General features: G+C 41.5%; 1 protein-coding gene across 1 annotated transcript in view; it reads right to left on the bottom strand.

Annotated features, from left to right (window-relative positions):
* The window catches only part of Aldh1a2 (aldehyde dehydrogenase 1 family member A2), an 80,001-nt gene extending 61,064 nt beyond the window's left edge, over nt 1–18,937 (bottom strand). The window contains exon 1 of the mRNA XM_021171467.3: nt 18,751–18,937. Within this exon, the coding sequence (XP_021027126.1) occupies nt 18,751–18,867 (117 nt within the window). The 5' untranslated portion in view covers nt 18,868–18,937. The remainder of the gene's footprint in view (nt 1–18,750) is intronic.
* Nucleotides 18,938–19,769: the final 832 nt, after the last annotated feature.

The raw sequence follows: 19,769 nt of genomic DNA, 5'->3' as shown, positions 1-19,769 counted from the left end.
TGGTTTCTAGTTAAATACACCAAACAGTTGTTTGAGGACTGGCTGTGCATAGTAACCTGCACTTGCAGGTCTACATGCTGCTTCAGTGGATATAGTTGATTGGAGTTTCATGACTAAGAGCCAAGCACTGGTGGCCAACGCAGTGCAGTGCTCTGTGAAGCTAATAATTTGAGGGCATTACAAAGGCAAAAAAACAGTCTTAATTTAGACAAAGTGTCTCAGCTTATTTTACTGATATCTAAGAGTCTACAAATACAAAATAAAAAGACAGAGCTATTTAGATGACTGATAGTGAAGATCAAACCTTCTCTTCAAATATCTACCTCCGTGATTGGAACTGAAGTGAGGATTTCCATTCTATGCCTTGATTCATGCCAAAACATCTGGCTAAGAAGTGTTAAAACTCTCTCTCTCTCTCTCTCTCTCTCTCTCTCTCTCTCTCTCTCTCTCTCTCTCTCTCTCTCTCTCTCTCATATATATATATATATACATACATATATACATATACATATATACATATATGTGTGTGTGTCTGCCTCTCTCAGTGTATCTCTCTGTGTCTCTGTCTGTCTCTGTCTCTCCATCTCCACCATCTCTTCAAATGGCATATTATAGAAAAAAATCTAGATGACTGATGGCACTTTCCACTTTAAATTCTATGTTGTGGTATCGTGGAGGCATGGCTTTTGTTCAGGAAATGTGATCTTTTATTGGCAAAAGCATGGTTTTTACCAAGCTTGCTTTGCCATGACTTAATTCATCAATTCTAATTTAAAATCAACTAAAAATTCTAAATAATGGACCCAACAGTGTGAGACCTAAATGTCACTTATGCTGTTTCCTAAATCAAAAGGTAGAAAAGAGAATAGGCTTTCCAGAAATAAAGAAACTACACTCTTAAAAGTATTTGGACACACAAATTAAAAACCAAATGAAACAGTTAAAGTCGATTCTTTCTCTGAGCTGACTGTAAGGTAGTATCTTAAATGGAGCACCACATGCCCAACATGCAGGACTGGCATTGTTATAACAACTCGGGGGGGGGGGGCAGGATGCTGGCAGGGAGACAGCGGAGACACCCAGCTTCTGATGGCCATCTAACCCCAGGGTCTCCCTCTGAAGGTGAAAGGACATGAGGAAACCAGAGAAACAGAAGGACAGTCTGATTAGTCGTCAGTCATAGTCTTCAGAGGACAGTTCATTTTGGCCAGCCTGAGGGGGACAAAGCTAGCTCCAGATCAGCTGGGAAAGGGTTAGAGATGCCTGACCTCTTTCAGTGCTGCTTACAAAGCTCCGTGCTATCTCAAGTCATTCACAATATAAAGCCCAGAAACCCTGTGATCCAGGTCAGCACTGACCCTGTATTCCCTTGGATCATAATTCCAAGCACGGAAAAGGACATTCAGTTGTGGCCTAGCTCTCCCAAGTTCTTTCAGACATAGGCCATGTCTTAGTCTTATACTTGATTTGGTCCCCTAGAGGCCTTCCTAGTTTTTAATTGAATCTCAATCTCTCACCTGCCCCCACCCTGTCTCTTTCTCTCCCCACTCTCTGAACACACACACACACACACACACACACAGAGAGAGAGAGAGAGAGAGAGAGAGAGAGAGAGAGAGAGAGAGAGAGAGAGAGAGAGAGGCATACATGCGCACGTGCCCACACTCCCTCTATGTTTCACATAGATCCTCAATGGGTTAAATTCCTACATGCATAACAATTATGAGAGAGCATAACTTAGGTACGTCATGTAAGCATTCTAGGGCTCAGTTTTCTCATACACCACATAAGATGAAACACTGCTCAGGGGTAATACTGACTAAGGTACTAGATGACAGAAAATTCTGGGCCAGTCAGCACTGACATGTTTTATTGCTTTTGATTCCAGATGTAAACAACCAATTCAAGGGGCTGGGGCTGAAGAGAAGGCTCAGAAGTTAAGAGCACTTGTTTCTCTTGCAGAGGATCTGAGTTCTGTTTCTAGCACCCACATGGTGGCTAACTCTCCACTCTGTAACTTTGGTTCCAGAGGATCTGACACCATCTTCTGGCTTCTGAAAATTCCAGGCACACACATGGTATACATTCATACGTGTAGGCAAACAAATCCGTACACATAAAAAACAAATCTTTCTTTAAAACGTAACTTGTGAGTGTTCTAATCACCCATATTCTCTGTGTGTTTGATCATTCATTCATTCATTCATTCATTCTCCATTGTTACTTTGGATCCATTGCCAAACCATCACAGAGAGCTGGAAAGATAGAAGAGGCCATCCCACATATGAACTGAGCTCCCCGGATGGCCTTCTTATTGCTGCGTGAAAGCAGAGTAAAAAAGGGATGCTTCAAACAGTTCTGGCCGGAAAGGGACTGATCAGTGGCCTGGGAAAAAGGCTTTGAGAAGAAAAGCTTGGGAGAGGGCTACAGTGACCACTGGCAGTAAGCCCAATGTAACATGATTTCTTTTTGTCTTCTGCTTGGAACAAATGTTCTTTGCCTATCTTCCCTGGGTTTAATTAGTCTTCTGTCTTTCTCAGGATTGACCGTTCATTTGCAAATAGAGGACATCAGAAAGGCTGGTGGGTGTGGGTGTTGGAGTGGAAAGAGGTTGGAGTGTTTATTTTCAAAGCCACAGGGGTCCCCATTTGAAAAGCACCCAGCTTATCTCAATGTTTTTGTTTGTATGATTTTGAATTGGAAGGTTGGAGCAATTCATTTAGGAGATTAAGCTGTCTTTACAATGGATCTGGTTGGCCTATCTATTCAATAGTATTGCTAAGGTTAAGACAAGTCCTTCCAGGGCACTCAGCAGTCCCAGTACAACAATTAGAAAGGATTCTTTGAATCTTCCTTCATTTTAATGCCAATTAATTTTGCATAAATGGGTGTCTATTTGCTGTTCACAAATAAGACTCATAAGCCCTCTGTCCAGCAGTTTAGGGTAGCCAGTTTCAACAAGGTACGGGATGGCCAACAACATGGGAATTTATTAAGAAGGGAAAAAATGAATAAAACTTCATTCCATGTATATTTCAAATCCCTTAGAAATCCTGGGTTAACCAGAGAGTTACTTAATAACAAAATCAAATTTAACTAGATATAGCATCTGGCAAACTTAACCAGATGTTCTTGGGTCACCGTATGTGTTTCAAGAATGCCCAGTGAAAAATAGAGCAGATAGCATCTCATTATTGCACTTAAAATTTACTCTTGGCGGAGGTGGAGAGTTTCATCAGACAGAATAACCCTGATGTATGAATAAAGTGACATCTTAGAAATGACATGAGTTTTCACTCTCGGGATAAACCTAACTCCAGGCATGAAAGCCTGGCCCACTTACGGAAATGTTTCTCATCAGAGAGAAACTTAAAGGCCCAAAAGGCAACTAGCACCTCTGGCTGAATAAGAAATTAATGTACATGTTTACAAGTGAGTAGTCCTTGTCATTTATGTTGCAAAGTGAACACCCTGTGCTAGAAAGGCTGGATATCCTAAGGCTGAGAAAGTCTTTTGAACCAATAATTGAAAGACTTCTCATTTCCCTGTGACAATAAATAAAAAGCAATTGTTTTCATATACTGTTGGCACAGTTAAGGAGAGGTTTAGTGAATTTTTTATGAAAATAAAATAATTTCCAGCATAATTATGTCTATTTTATATATGATTTTCTCTCCCTCTCTCTCTCTCTCTCTCTCTCTCTCTCACACACACACACACACACACACACACACACACACACATACACACACACACAAATGTGCAAAGGGCTCTATGAAATGCATTTCTACCTCAGGAATTAGACTGTAATATTATTTATATTATTACAATGATTCATTGAAAACATCTTTGACTTAAAAGGATAGTGAAGTAATAAATGCCAGGCGTCGCAGTTTATAGATTTTATTTGTTACCTGAAACTTCCATCTAACGTTTAAAAAGACTTTAAATTTTTTGAGACCTCAAAGCTCATTCATTCTTTCTTTCTTCCTTTCTTTTCCCATCCTCCTTCCTTCTTTTTTAAATAGGTACTTTCCAAGGAGAAGGAGGAAGAAGAGAAGGAAAGAGGGGAAAGAGGAAGAGAGGGAGGGAGGGAGGGAAAACTATCAAATGTTTATTTGGTCAAGAAATCTCTACTTAGGATTAAAATGTTGAAAACAAGTATTTGTAGTACTTGATTGTGAAATAAACCCCATGTTGGCAACAAGTTCTTCTAAGAAATACCACTTGGCATGGAAATCCTCTTCAAGCAAAACTACTTCTCACTCCATGACCGTCCTATATGAGAAGCTGCTGGAATGTCAGCTTCACTCCCAGTGGCCCCATCTGGCCTGAGCACTCTCCCTGGCATGATAAATCGCTGACAGGCCCTTACCTTCCTGCGTTTGATCTCAGCTCAGCAAGATGCGGGTTTGATGTGAAGAACTCCAGAACTCTTAGGTCAGAGACAAATCGCAGTGGCACTGACCTGCCGAGTGCTAAGTCTCTATTAGACTGTGTGAAAAGCTGTGAGCTTCTGACAAGTTTTCTCACCTCTGAGTTTCTGGGCCCTCTGTGGTTTTCTTGAACTTAGCTTGGCAGAAAAGCGGCAGCAACAGCTTAAAGAAGTGACTATGAACCTTTCCTCTCTCTTAAGGAACTATCTCAGCAGCCATTGCTCTAATTCCAGCACTGTAAATCTAACAAAAGTGAAATGTGTGATTTCTGTTGGGGATATTTTTATAGAGAGATCTTTTTTTATGTAGCAAAATATTAAGTCTTTTGATATGCTTAAAAAACAAAAAAACAAAACATGAGAATCCCAAATTCACTCTTATTCAATGAGCTTTTACTGCACTGCAAACCACTCATGGGCAGGAGGAGAATCATTAACAGAGCGTTTTGTGGACCACTCTTTGGGAATTACCACTATATCTTTGGGAAAGTATTCTTAACAAAAGCATCCCAAAATTGGTCCCAGAAAGACAATTAAGTGTGAACAAGTTCGGTATTGTCCTTCCTGTCCTCATAACCCCGGGTTCTGGGTCTTGGTGAGTGGAGAGTTTCAAAGCATCAGGAGTGGGAAAACAGTTCTTCTAGTTCTTTATATAATAGATAAATAAATATGCATCTCATTCTTTCCTGTTATTTTATTAGTAATAAAAATGCTGTATCTGAAATTGTCATTCAGTGCCAGCAAGTATCACTCTGTTCCTAGGAGCTGATGCACTGGGACACTCGATATGCACTCAAGTGAGTTTGTCCTTTCATTAGATGAATAAATGTATGTTATATGAGGAGCCACTGAATGTTCCCACATTGGAGGCAGATCATGGTCCTCAAATGTCCCATGCTCTGCCTGTGCCCTCTGTGTGTGTACCCTCAGTGAGAGCTCTATTTCAAGGGACTGCGCAAGTCAGTGGGAGTAAAGGAGTTTGCCACCCTGAGCTGTGTATGTTTTCTTGAAAAGAAACACGTAAGAGACTGTTATTTCACAATGACATCTTGGCACTCACCTCCTAGTTGACATTTTTTACCAATTAGTGACTCCACAAATGAGTGAGGCGATTTTATTTTCTAGTGTGTGCTCACGAATTCATTCATTCATGTACCAAAATGTTTGGGGTACACCATATATCAAAGCAACCATGGCATGAAAGAAGATGAACTGGGTGGGCAGGGAGGGTCTGAGGGACTTGGGGGAGGGGAAAGAATGTTTTGTATGGAAAAACATTTTTAATAAAAACATAAATAATTTCAAAGCAAGAAAATTCAAGTCCAGGAAGAAAGTTAGTGAAAACATTAAACAATAGTTATATTCTTTGGTGTAACATCATCTATATATTAGTAATAAATCTCAAGCATTCCCTTTTGGACGGCTTCTTGTAAGAGACTTTATGCTTTAGTTGACTGAAATGATGAGGGTACAAGTAAGCGAATGACAGACATGCCTGTGGTTACATACTGCTTCACAAATCTTTCTCTTCCGGCCACTCACAATCAGAGATACAAAGCACACCCACTCTCTCCCTCTGGAACACTAAGTTAGTGACTTTGCAAGTGCTCAGTAAGGGTGTTTCACTTTTCTTTCTCTTGTCCAGCCTTGTGTACAAGCATCTACAGTAATTCTAAGCAATGATCTCCCTCATTAAAGCAGATCACCAAGGGTCCCCAAATCTATTCTGTGCACTTCTTTTCTAAGCCTTCTCTTTTTCTCTGCTGGAATTCCTGGTAATGACACCCGAATGTGGGCAAACCTCATTAGTCTCCCTGCTGTTTACAAGACAGGATTTATGCTCAGTGTGCCGAACACAATGACACACATGTCACTAAATGGAGAAAACTACCACCCAGGCTCCAATCTGAGAAAATGTTCACTCGGTACAAACACCTATCATTCCGTGTATAGGAACACGGAAGAGCAATTACTGCCAACACATGTAGTTCTTTAAGAGTACACCAATAAATGCCCACTTGCAAAGGTTAATTTAATGCAACCCAGGCTGTTATCTGGTATGTCATCAATTCAATCCATTAAGTAATTACTAAATTCTCAAGAGGGCTCATAGAAGTCAAATGTGTCTATTCTATGTTCACTGCTTCTGGTTTCCCTAAAGACCATTTAGGCCAACAGCTGGAAGAGAAAACCACCAAGGTTGCCCATCGCAACAAGCTACTTTATAAAAATAGGTAAATGAGTCTACCCAGGGCTGCCCTCATTATCAGAGATGAGAAGACAAGTGAGCAAGACTAAAGGGAGGTGGAAGAGTGAGGAGGGGTGGGGCTGTGGGGATGGGCAGAGGGAAAAGCTCCTCTTTGAAAATGAAGAAAGGAATGTAAAGGCTCTAAGATCCCACCAAAGGAGACAACTCAGTCAGCATTTCTTTGCATAGCAGTTTTGAGCCACTTCCAAAGGTAGTCGCACCCCGTCAGCTCCTCCCCCTATCGCTATGAACTGTTCCGTGTTCATGCTCAGACCCATGTAGAAACCATGGGACTAGACAGGTGTAAAGCTCTCATAGGCAGTCAAAGTGAGCATCTCCACTCAACTCTTTCTAAAAAGTAACTCTGGAAAGGAACAATAACAATTATTATACAAAATAATAGGGGGGGGGGGATTTCCAAAAAGGAATGCATCTGCGCACATCTTCCATCGCCAGAGGAATCGCCATAACCATGACAAAGAAGAGCACCTTTTAAATGAAAAAGAAGCAAGCAAACAGGTGTTGTTCAGGGCAGTGTGTGAGTCCTCAGCCTGTGAGAATCCTCCAACACCCTCCGTCTTTACAGTCACCTGCAGAATCACACCTACCCAGGTGGTTCATACCCAGTATACCAGCTTGTCTCAGTTTGTCCCTTGGCCTTTTCTCTTAAACCATTCAAACTGTTGCTACTAGTGACCACAGAAAATATTAATCAACTGGAAATTTGGGATTTGTAGTCAAAGAACTGGGTTTGGAATGCATTGTTAAAAGTCAGCAGAGCTCACGGCCCAGATTGGATTCTTTCTTAGGGTTCCTGTGCATTCTTGCTGTTTCCAACAGTAAAGAAGAGGGCAGCATGCTGGCATTGTCACCTACTATGGCTGAGGAGCCAGGAAAGGGTATTTAATTTAAATATGCTCAAGGGTTTCACTTATAAAAGGGAGATATTACTATAATATTACTACCATAGGATTACCATAGGAATTAATTATACTCAATGTCAAGCTGTGCCTATTTGGCAGATATTAATAATAAATTATACAGTGGGCATTTATTCAGCAAACATTTCCAAAGCATCTACACAGCTACACACAGAACTCCATTCTTTTGATAAACCTTGATAAATTAGAGTTTGCAATTTAGTAATAGAATTATACAAAGTATAATCTCTAACATAAAGTTCTACAATTTCATAGCAATACAAATAAGTGATATGGGCACACAGGCAATAGAAATTCATTGTGGGAAAGTATATCATGCAGACAGCTTTGTTAGGTGTCACAGGAGACTACACCCCAAGGGGCTGCGCTCCATGACACAGTCAAGAGAATCTCTCTGACAACAGTCTGTAATGATAGGCACACGCAACTGCATGAATCATATTGCCTACAGAACCCAAACACAAAGTTAAATGTGTAGTGTACAAGCTTTGACTTTTAAAACATGACTTAAAGTACTAAAATGGGAAGTACTGTGCTATTTTCAACCCTGATGCTAAGGCACAATTCAATTTCTCTACACATGCAGAATAAAACCCACACTTGGGGTTTTTTGTTTTGTTTTTGAGATTTACTTATATTTATTTTTTTATGAGTATTTGCCTGATATATGTCTGTGTACCACATGAGTGAATGTCCGAAGAGGCTAGAAGGGGGTGTCAGATATCCTGGGACTATAGTTACAAATTATTGTGAGCTACCACATGGGTGCTAAGAATTGAACTCATGCTTTCTGGAAGAGCAGCTAGCACTCTTGATCACTGAACCATCCCTTTATCCCCTGAATTCATATTTTGTTTTTTAAAAGAACTTTGGACCAGACATTATTTTCCCTTGACATGCTTTCTCCATAACCTATAAACAATCATCTTACAATTATGGATTTTTCTAATTTCTATGGCCTTTCAAAACTGAGTGGTGAGTGAGTGAGTGTAAGTGTGTGTGTGTGTGTGTGTGTGTGTGTGCTTGCAGAAGAAAGAGAGAAAGCAAGAGACAGAAAGAACAAACAAGTCCTCTAGAGGGAGAACAATAGTAGCTGGCATTTCTACAATGTCAGCTTAACAATCCTAAACGAATAGGCACTTATAGTCATAGGTAATGTAAAAATATTATAAGAATAATTAAATATGACACCAGTGAATTGTAATAAATATTTTCTTGTTGTTTTAAAATATGTTCACTTAGAAGTAGATTCTTAGTTTAGGGAAACGAATGTTATTAAAATTATTCATCAGTTTCTTATAGTCTTCCATAATAGAGAAGACCAGGCTTGGAGACCCTACAATCTAGACTTCCTAATTTTATTACAGGATTACACTGAACAAAATTCAAAGACAAAGCAAAACAATGTGACCATTAATATCTGACTTTCTATAAACTGCATCATTTGCCCTTCACATTTATGAGCCCTTGCACATCAACAAATACCAATTCCAAGACAATGCATAACATGAATACAAAAAAACAAAACTTCCAATATGAGAACACCCCGAAAACCTTCAAATTACAATGTATTTCTTAAGCAAGAAACAAAATTTCTTCATTTGCATTTAAAACTTTATAAAAATGAGACAAAAAGGATGACAAATAATATAATCAAGAATAAAATGTTTGCACATTAGATATTTGACAAAGGACTGCAATTTTGAAAATGAAAAACTTATTATAAATCAACACTAACACATATACACAGAAAAATGAGGAAAAATAGCTGGTTTACCTAGACAACAAGACAAATGGCAGTGACTATATGAGATGCTTAGTTTCACAAGAAATCAAGAAAATGTTGGCAGTAAGTGTCATCTTACAGCAGTAAGATGGCACTCCGTCCTTATTAGATTGACAAGTCTGGCGAGTATCAGAACTCAAGTACAGCTGAGGATGGAGCAGTACGGACTCTGGAGGACTGATAGTAAAGATGGAAACTTACATAATCACCTTAGACAGAAGCCTGGCATTTCCATTTGAACCTTTGGAGTGTACAGCCATGAGCCAGCAAGTCTCTTGTATGTATGTATTCTATAAGCTCTTTATGAGTTATATAAGGAGACCTACTGAAGGCTGCTCACCACAGCATCATTCTTAATAGCAAATATTGAAAGTATTTTAAATGCCAATAGTTACATAAATTAAAATTAGGATATAGACACAGTGTGAAATAATATACAATCATGATAATGAATAGGTTGTAGGTACACCTGACAACATAGGTGAATCTTGAAAATATGATGCTAAACAAAGCAAAATCTATCACAAGACATATGTAACACGGTGCCAATTACACAGAACAGTTTAGCATGCAAAACAACACACTGTTTATGGATTCGCCTATGTGTATGGATAAGATAGAGGTTAATATCTCTGAGGGAAAAAACAGGGGATGGTAGGAGTTTGCAGGAGGGTCTCAGTGCAACTCTTTAAAACGTGGTAATTACAGATGGTCTCCAATTCATGAGGGCTTCACTTAAGATTTTCAATTTTATGCTTAAAAGCTATCAATATCCACTCAGTAGAAAGGACCTTTCAAATGCTGCTCTTTTCCCCAGCATGGGAAATGTGAAGTAACAGCCTCGGGTGACTCTGGGTGGGAGCAGCATTTTGAGAAGCTCTATGTTGGAGTGCACAAGGCTTCCCCTACAGCACACTGTTGCTAAACTATGATGTCAGGTAGGTTAGGTGTGTTTCATGAATCTTCTACGACAGGCAGCTTCATCCTGAGATTGAGAAAATCATCTGTGATGTGAACTATTATTATATTCATACACACACACTTGTGTTACAGCTATACCTTTTTATATAATTGACTCCTCTTGTAGACAATCTAACAATCCAGTGATCTGATCAGCTAGCCTGAAAAGTCCTTACTTCTGACACTTGTAGTCTATGGTCGCGCATGAGAGTCACTTATGTGTGCATACTCGCTCCGTGGCTGAGGGGGATTTCTCTTCAGGCTCTTCCCAGTGATGATCACACCTATGTATCATTTTGTGTCAGGCAGCAACTACCAGAGTTTTATACAAAAGAGGCCTTAATCCATGCTAACCTGATACATGAAAGAGCAAATTTAGGTAGCAAAGGATAGCTCCAGCTCCAGCTGAGGATAAAATTGGCCCTAGGCGATACAATTAGATAGCTTTCTCTGGAGCTAGAGAGATGGCTCAGCACTTAAGAGCATGTGAGGACCTGGATTCAACTCCTATCACTTACATGTCAACCATAACCATCCATAACTCTAAGTCTAGATAATTCTACCACCTTCTTCTGACCTTCTTGCGTACCAGACAGAGACGTGGTACACAGACAGCCATTCAAGCAACACACACATAAAATATAAAATTTAAAAAAAAAGGAAAAGTCTCTCTACCAATTTATATTGGTGTAGTGGATATCAGGCTTAAAATACAGGTGAGGCAGAATTGCTCAGTTTCATGTTTGGTAGATAATGAAACCAAAGTTTCGTATTGACTCCTAATCCCCTCCCAACAAAGGACTTGCTGAGGAAGTCCAAATTTTACACCTATGGAAAGAGCTCCAGTTGTTCCCATAAACTCCCACCGGCATTTCTCAATTTCATTTCCCTAGCCAAGGCCTTGTTATTGCACCTTCATCTTACCCTACAGTTTTTACATCATCATACCCAGTCCATAGATTTGGTATAGGCCCTGGTGGCTAAAAAAAAAAAAAAGAAAAAAAGAAAAAGAAAATTAGGTTATTTTTGTCTATTAGTAGGTATGTTAAATTTTTAATATCTTGTCAGACTTACTTCCTTGAGGCAGTTCTATTTGCAGGAAAGGATTTGTGACCTACAGCATTTTGTCTTGGTTTAGCCTTCAGGATACTTCAAGCAAAATGCTTGAATTATCAAGCTTGAAATAGGCCAGATTAGGCTAGATAAATGAAAATGATGGTTAAATAATAAATACAATCTCTTAACCATTCTGAATTGTTTTCTCAACTTTAGCAATGAATATTAAAAGGAATTTTTATATTCATATTCCCCTAAATTCTTCCAAATGAGAGACAAATGTTTCATCTGACAGCAAACGGTGCCTTTCAGAAGATCTAGGGCTAAAGAACCTTCTACTTTGATTCTCCAGAAGTCAAATGTGGCTGAGGAAGCTGAGCAGACAGCGCTCTGGCACCAACACCCACCTGCTGGAGCAGGAAGGCTGCTTTCTAGAATAAAAATGAGAATGTCACCCCAAGTCCTTCTGATTTTTACCACACTGCAAGGAAGGCAATTAACTCCCATTGAGTCCCAGGGAAGCATAAAGAACCCAGCAGAAGTCAGGGTGCCGCAGCCTCTCAATGGTTATTCCCATGGGAGCTCCCCAAGCCTGAGAGTGTCTTCAAATCATGTGACACGGGGGATTAAGTGAATACACTAGTAAAAGTTAAGAATCTAGCAGTTTTGATGACAGAGAGCTCACCTATTAGGAAAAAAGTTAACAATTTAAAAGGAAACAATTGAAGTACAATTCAATATTAAAACAAGATGGACAAGTAATAAATAGCAGTAATAAAGTAATAAATTCCCAGTTTGGAAACTTTAATATATTTGAACGGTTACATGGAGTAAGGTTTTGAGAATGTCTGAAAGGCAACTAAAAATTAGTCAAAGTGGCACAGCGGCAACCCCGCTCTACTGACATTAGATTTGTGCTTGAGAGGAAATGAAGGGTCTCAAATGACCTGTCACCATAAATAAAGAAATTAAGAAGAGGCCAGGAAGGCTACCAATTAGTCACTGGAGATATTTCACTTTCTGGAAGATGACTGCCCTCTCTTCCCAAATTTGAGCATTATCTTGGGTAGTCAAAGCCAGTGAAAGTTTTTTTCAATTGCAGATTACTTAACTCAAAGACACTATTCCATTGCCAAGAGATAACTACCTTCTGAGTCCTGGCTACATCTTTGTTCAAACTATTTTAAAAGTACTCAGAACTTGGCATTTCAGTTCAGCCAACTGAACATATTGATGTTAAATCTTAACTCAAGGGTCAGATAAAGAGTTTGTTATTAAAACGCTAGCTGGAAAATCAGTGTAGTGACTTTTTGATAAATATAACAACCTGCTAAAGAAATACCAAGGGAGGCTCTCCAAGTGGGGATACACTGTACACATGTAAGAACTCAATTCTGACCTTTCTTAAAATTGGCAACCTTCAATTTTATATATACAATATATATTGTATATATAATATATAATAATTATGATCCAAATGAAATCATTATGCCTGCAAAACTAAAATTAATTAAAATTAACATTAGCTGATTGTCTATACAAATACTTTCTTGTTAAGTGCTCATGAGAGCCCTGAGAAGCAGGTACCACTATTCCAATTCTGATCAATGTAGAAACTGAAACCCAGTAAAGAAGCTCCTGGAGAGAAGACACCTACAAATACTCTTGACTACTTCCTTTCTAAGACCGGACAACATGTGTTTAATATATGTTAGCTGTCCACATAGTCAAGAACTACATGTTTGACCAGGACTTCATCAAAGGCCTATTTCAGTTCAAACACTTTCTTTATTCCATGTCAAGGGCTTGTAAACTTTTCTTAAAATGCGGGCCATATGGTCTCTGCTACAAGAACTCAGCGCTGATATTGCAAGTCCCAATGAAACCATAGACAATTATGTTACTAAACACACAGGGCTGTGTTACAACAAAACTATATTTACAAAACGAGGTGGGCTGTGTAGAGTCTGTTGACCACAGTAAACTGCTAGTAAAATGACAAAAACAAACAAATAACAACAACAACAACAAAAGACACAAAATCATACATTGGTATTTGCATCTCATTATCCCACCGAGGAAGACCAGCATTGGGACTTGAGATGCTTATTGGCTTGGTCATGGTTGGATCATTATTGAGATTCACTAATGGAAAAAGAGAGAAAACCAAATATGCATGCCTGGCTTTTCTAAAGGTTGGCTAGACTGAAGTCAGACCTTTCTAAGTCTTCACTGAAATTGAAAAACTATTGTTCGTCATTCTACAGAACAGAAGTGTCTCAGTACATGATGGTTCCATGTGATAATCCTAGTCTCTGAAGTAGAAAGTCAGGGCCTCGGGAGAATTATCTAAGCCAAGTTCCAGAATGGCATTATTTAGCTACTCTTTGTTAAAAAGAGATGATACAAACATCAAAAGGCTGCATATTTATTTTTAAAAAGTATTTTACTGTGTGGGTGGGGGTGGAGTCATAGGTCAATGTCAGATATCCTCCTTGGCTACTTTTCTTTCTTTTTTTTTTTTTTAAGACAAAGCTGCTCACTGAACCTGGAGCTCACCCATTCAGTCAGACTAGTAGGCTAGCAAGGAAAATTCTGGGGATTTTCCTGTCTCCTCATTGCCAGCAACGAGGCTATGGGCACAGGCTGCCACACATGTGGTGAGGAGAGGATATCAGGCCCTCATGCTGGCAGGCCAAGGACTTTACCAACATCTTCCCTGACTCTGAAAAAGAGAGAGAGAGAGAGAGAGAGAGAGAGAGAGAGAGAGAGAGAGAGAGAGAGAGAGAGAGAGAGAGAAACAAGAATACCACAAGTCTATATACAAGCAGCTAGATGGATACTTTATTAGCAAAACAACCAAACAACCATGAGTAAGATCTGGAAGGAAAGTTTAGGATGAGATCCATAACAGCAAGTCCAAAAGGGCAGAAGAGGTCAGGATCATGACCAAAACAATAACAAAAATAACAAGTAGTAAATTAAAGTCAATGAATCAAAAATTATAAAGGTGGTGCTGGGACTGTGGCTCGAATGGTGGCAAGCACTTGCTGCTCTTGCAGAGAGCCTGGGCCTGGTTGCCAGCACCCACAGCAAGTGGCTCCCAAGCTCCCGCTTCCAAGGATCTGATGCCCTTCCCTGGCCTCCTTAGACGCTCATACACATGTAGCACACACACATGTACTCAGGGACACCTAAATACACTTACAATTAAAATGCATTTTGAGAAAAATTAAAGAGGTGACTCTTTTAAGTGGAGTAGATCAGTTTCATATTCTCCTGAATCCATTAGAAGTAACACAAAGAGTGAAGATTTTAGCTTTCCACATTAAAAAAAGGGGGGGGGGATCATAAATAAGAAAAGTAAAGAGTATGACAGGAATGCTCTGTTTTCAAAATTCAAGGCCAAGTTCTCCCTTATCAATCATTTCTATTTTTATTCTCTTTCAAAGGCTTTTACAGAATTAACATGTGTGCGCGTGCGAAAAGTGCGAAGTAAAGCCATTGGCCCTATGAAAATGCAAGTGACGCTGCAAGTGTTCTCATCACATTGACCAACTGATCTCCTGCTATGTTGACAAGGAAATTCTGGCACTCAATCTTCCTAATAAGACTTTAAGTTCCTAGAAGGCAGATGCTCCATAATCCAATTTACACTATTGTTAAGAACATGGCCCCTCAAAATCCCTTTGAACTGAGTTGAAATTGACCCCAGAAAACAGAGTGCACTTATTAAAAGGCTATTAAATGAACAAATAAAATAATAAACAGTAGGTACCCAGATACACATTTGTCTGATTTTCCAGTGAGCTGCCTTTTGTGTTTTCTCTTGTAGGTGCAGCAACAAATGCCCTCTTTGTGGACCCTTATACCCTACCCCACATCGCATCAAATACTGGGAGAACACAGAACCCTGTATGTTGCCAACTATGTGCATTTTTCAGTTGCTTACTCCAAAAGTGAACCAGTAGAGCCAGAAGAAAGGATGGAGCCATTGAAGAAAGCAGAAAAGTAAGTGAAATAAGGAAATTTTGTAAAGACGTGGAAATCTGCGAAAGGGAGAGAGAAGGAAGGCAGGGAGATCCTGGGACCCCACCCCTCCCTGAAGTCAGGGGCAGTTCTTAGGAGAATGCTAAGCCTTAGTTTTACAACGTGTATGGTCCCAGAACATGGCTCGCAATACAAAAACCAGGCAGATGAAACAGAAATAACTCAGAAAAACTACCTGAGAAACACACAGCTAAATGCAATCAGACCAGCTATTGAGCAGTCTTCAAAGAACACAAAGGAGCATACGTTCTCTCTGCTCCACACGGGTGCCCTCCATGCTTTTTTTGTTTGTTTGTTTGTTTGTTTTAATACTAATATTCTTCTTTCTTGACTATAAGTCTTGAAAAAAAACATTTCTTAGCAAGAATCATTTAAGAAACTGGGGGGGGGGGGTGGTCTAGGTTCCTGTTTGAGAAGAAAAAGAAAATAGACATATCCCAAAGGCATTACAGTCATTTATCCTTAGTCTAAACTGGATACGAGAACTCGGAGCAAGCAGCAGGCTTATGTTATTTTTAATGGAATGCAATTGCCTAAAAGCCAATACAAAGCCACACACAAGCTCTTTCAGAATGCTTCGAGGTTAAACTTTGCTTTCATAGCATTTTGTACAGAACCTTTGACAGAAATTGGCATTAACATAATATTGACTATTTTTTCCATTCCCTTATTTAAAAAGAGCAAAGTTCTCTTGGAACAAGAAGTAAAAGGATGAAAATGGCAGATAAGTGCAGGATCACAAATGCAAAATATTATAAGAACATATTTTTTTAAATTCTCATAATCTGACCAGTTATGTTGGTCACTAATTAGTTTATATTCTTGTCAAATCATATAGAAAAATCATATTATAGTGTCATTCAATAAGAACATGTTTAACAAGACAAAATTAATTATAAATTTATTTGCTGCATAGTACCTTTATTTGATGCAAATGTTTTGTTTCCTCCTTTTCAACAGATTCCCAAGGCATAATATCTTTTAAATTTTCCCTAATAAATACAATAGCATTAAAGGATTGCCCATCTACCTTGTTCATCGCTTTGTTTGAAACTGATAATATATTTCTCCTCACATTTGATCATGAATGAATTTTTAAAAGACCTCCCAACTCTCTTTTGAAGAGAAAAGAAAAAGGAAAAAAAAAAAAAACTTAGGCTACCAAAAGAGCAGTCATTCTGTTCTTTCTGTTAAAATAAAATGAACTAGAACTGGTTGTTCACGGTTCCTGTCTTAGAAAGTGTAGAAGTCTCACTAAAGAGCTGAGCACAGAAGCTGCTGGGAGCGTTCACAGATACCTGATTTTACAAGTTTTTGTGAAAGAGCTCGCCTGTAGATGTGTGTTACTCCACCATTTATGAGGGTTGTTTGTCAAGACAAAATATAAGGCGCCTCCTCCCCACAAATTAAAGAATCAAGTTACAATCCATTATTTCATTTCTGATTGTTTTTCTTGGTAATAAGTGGGAAAGTGGATACTGGATAAAAGTCTTCACGGAGCTAAAAAGACTCTGACATTAAAGGCTCCAATTAGCTATAAATCAGTTGTCTTTCCTACTGGGGTAGAACAAGAGAGAGAAGAGAGGGGGTGGCTAGAGAAAAGGAGAATTGGAGGAGCTTCCAAATGAAATTCTGAAAAAAGATATCTACTGCAGACTTTCAGGGGCTGTTAGGATAATCTGATCAAAAGTAAGTGTAAAACAACCCTCCGGAATCACGTGTGGATCTTGCCTCTTAAGATCTCTAAAGCGCATCTGAAGAGGTTAGGGACCCTCATAAAACAAAACTTTTATGTGCAGGCTTCCCTGGCTTGTTCCTAAACCCGGAGATGTGCCACACACTGGCACTATTGTTATGCAAACAATGCCTAAAGGGCTATAACCATTAACGACCTCTCATTAAAATGGCTTTCAAAAATTTGTCACACCATCTAAAAGCTAACAGGTACATTAAATCCACATTCAAAAATACGAATCCTACTAATCCTTATTCTGAAACTCAATGCAACAAAAATTCAGAAACGATGTTTTTGCATTTCTCTTTCAACCGTAACAGTTGTCAGATGCGAACAACTTCTCTGCTTTTCGCGTATCGTCTAATGCCGGCGGTGGAACACTTATAGGCTGTATCGTGCGCGCGCGCTGCAGTTAACTGGCGAAAGTTTGCGGTAGGAATGAAAATCAAATTTAAAAAAAAGAATTCTAAAATGAACTCTCAAGAAGTGTGGCTTTAAAGGCTACACTCGCCTTTTTGCTATAACATTCAATCCCTTTCACAAATTTCCCCCGTGGATGTTTTTTTTTTTCCCCCTGAGAACGATGGGGTGGGGGGTGGGGGTCAATTCACATGGGGCAGCAGGCGTGTATTGCTTTTTAATGCAGTTTAACAACAATAATTCGTGCTTGACAAACTAAGATGTCAGAATTCGTTAGGAAAAAAATCATTAGGCTTATCAGTGCAAAATTGAGCTCGCTAATTTCTGTGAATTGAGTTGTTTTCCCTTTTTCTAAAATGTCCATTGCCTACAAAATCCCGAGGAAATCCTGGCATAGACCTACTGCGTCTCGGCCAGGTCTCCGCGAAGTCTGTGGGACTCTGGTCCTGACAACCCTTCAGCGACTCGGCTCTGAGGGAAGATAAGCCCGCGCGGCCGCGCACCTCCGGACCCGAGGGACCACGGCGCGACACCGGACCGCAACGCCACCCCACCCTGGCGGTGAACCCCACTCTGCTCTGAGACCGAGGGACAGGGAGAACCCCGGTTGCCTCTGAGGAAACCCAGGGGAACACCCTCCTCAAGCCGGAGCCCGGACTGCTCTGAGGAGACCTGGGGGACCCCAGAGCCAAACTCCATTTGCTCTGATAAAACTTGGGGGCTCGCACAACCGGACTCCGGTCTGCTCTGAGCTCTAAGGGACCCCAGAACTAAGCCTCGTTCTGCCCTAGGGACATCTAGGGGACCCTAGGACCGGACCCTAACCGGCTCTAAAGAGTCATAGGGGACCCCAGAACCAGACCCAGGTCTGCTCTGGGAAATCCCACCTCCCCAGGCAGTCCCGAGGTCGTCACCACCGTCCGCCGCCGCCGGCGATCCCCGCGCTGCCTTCTGGTTGGGACCAGTTCCCCCAAGACGCTCCCTAAACCGGGGAGGGACTTGAGAAGCCCGCATCGCGATCCCGGCGGAGGCGCGGAGATGACAGGCAACCTCCGGGCCCCCCGGCCTCTGAAGGAATCCAGAGGAAGCTTCCAGAAAGCGTCCGCGGGACGGCTTTACCTTGGTGTACTTGATCTCGAGGTTGGGCGTGGGCGACGGCAGGAGCTGCAGCGAGGCCATGAGCGCGGCGGGGTCGGCCTTCACCTCGCCCGGCATGGCGATCTCGCTGGAAGTCATGGGCGGCCGCGGGTGGGTGTGCGCGGGGCGCTGCGCGGCCGGGGCGCGCTCGCTCGCTGTATATAGGCAGGTGTCAAGCGGGGGGCGCTTCTTATTGGACGTGCGGCCCACAGGCGCGGGGGGCCGGCCCAGGAGGACATTTGCATACGGCCGCGCGCGGCGCCCGCACGGTCAAGTCCGCGGCCCACGCTCCCGCGGGCGCGCCCGGGGGACCTCGACGGCCGGAGCGCAGCCTCGGCGGGACCGCGCTGGCCGATGGCCGCCCCGCGAGCCTTAGCGCTGGTCGGCCGGGAGGAAAGGCGCCCGAGCTGCGGCCCCGCCGAGCCCCGCGCCCTTCCAAACACTCGCTTGTCTCCTCCCCCGGGGTCCCGAGAAGCCCGAGAGAGCTTTCGCTCAGCCTTCCGCGTGGCGCGAGGGGCTCGTGGCCGCTGGGTGGGGGTGATAGATGCTCCCCACACTCCCAAGGAGAACCTTCTGGAACCGCCGACGCCGCGCTGGCCCCCGCCAGGCTTCTCAGCCCAACTGCTGCCCTCTGCCGGCTCCGCGGCCTAGTTGTGCCTGAGGCCGTGGGCTTCATCTGCCTTGGGTTGCCTGGATATTCCAGGTCTTGATGGTCTCCTTCCAGACCTTTCCTTTCCTCTTCCCATCCACACCAGGGAAACACTTGGGATTTTCTGTTGCTCTTCTGGGCATCCTGGCAGAATCTCCGGGTTGAGCTTCCATCTCCATCCCTTCTCGTCCTACAAGCAGCCTTATAGTTGAGTAAAGATGGGCGCTGATCAGGAATCAGGAGCCTAGACAGTTCACTCCAGATAGCGTGGGAGAATCATTGGACCAATATCACGAGCCCATATAGATAGCTCTTTATAGGGCTTTCTGCCTCTATCCCCATAAAAGTCCCA

The sequence above is a fragment of the Mus caroli genome, unplaced genomic scaffold, assembly GCF_978045245.1.
Source record: "Mus caroli unplaced genomic scaffold, Mus_caroli_1 scaffold_11, whole genome shotgun sequence".
Classification (NCBI taxonomy): domain Eukaryota; kingdom Metazoa; phylum Chordata; class Mammalia; order Rodentia; family Muridae; genus Mus; species Mus caroli.
Note: the sequence above shows the minus strand (reverse complement) of the source record. Positions and strands in the feature narration are given on the sequence as shown.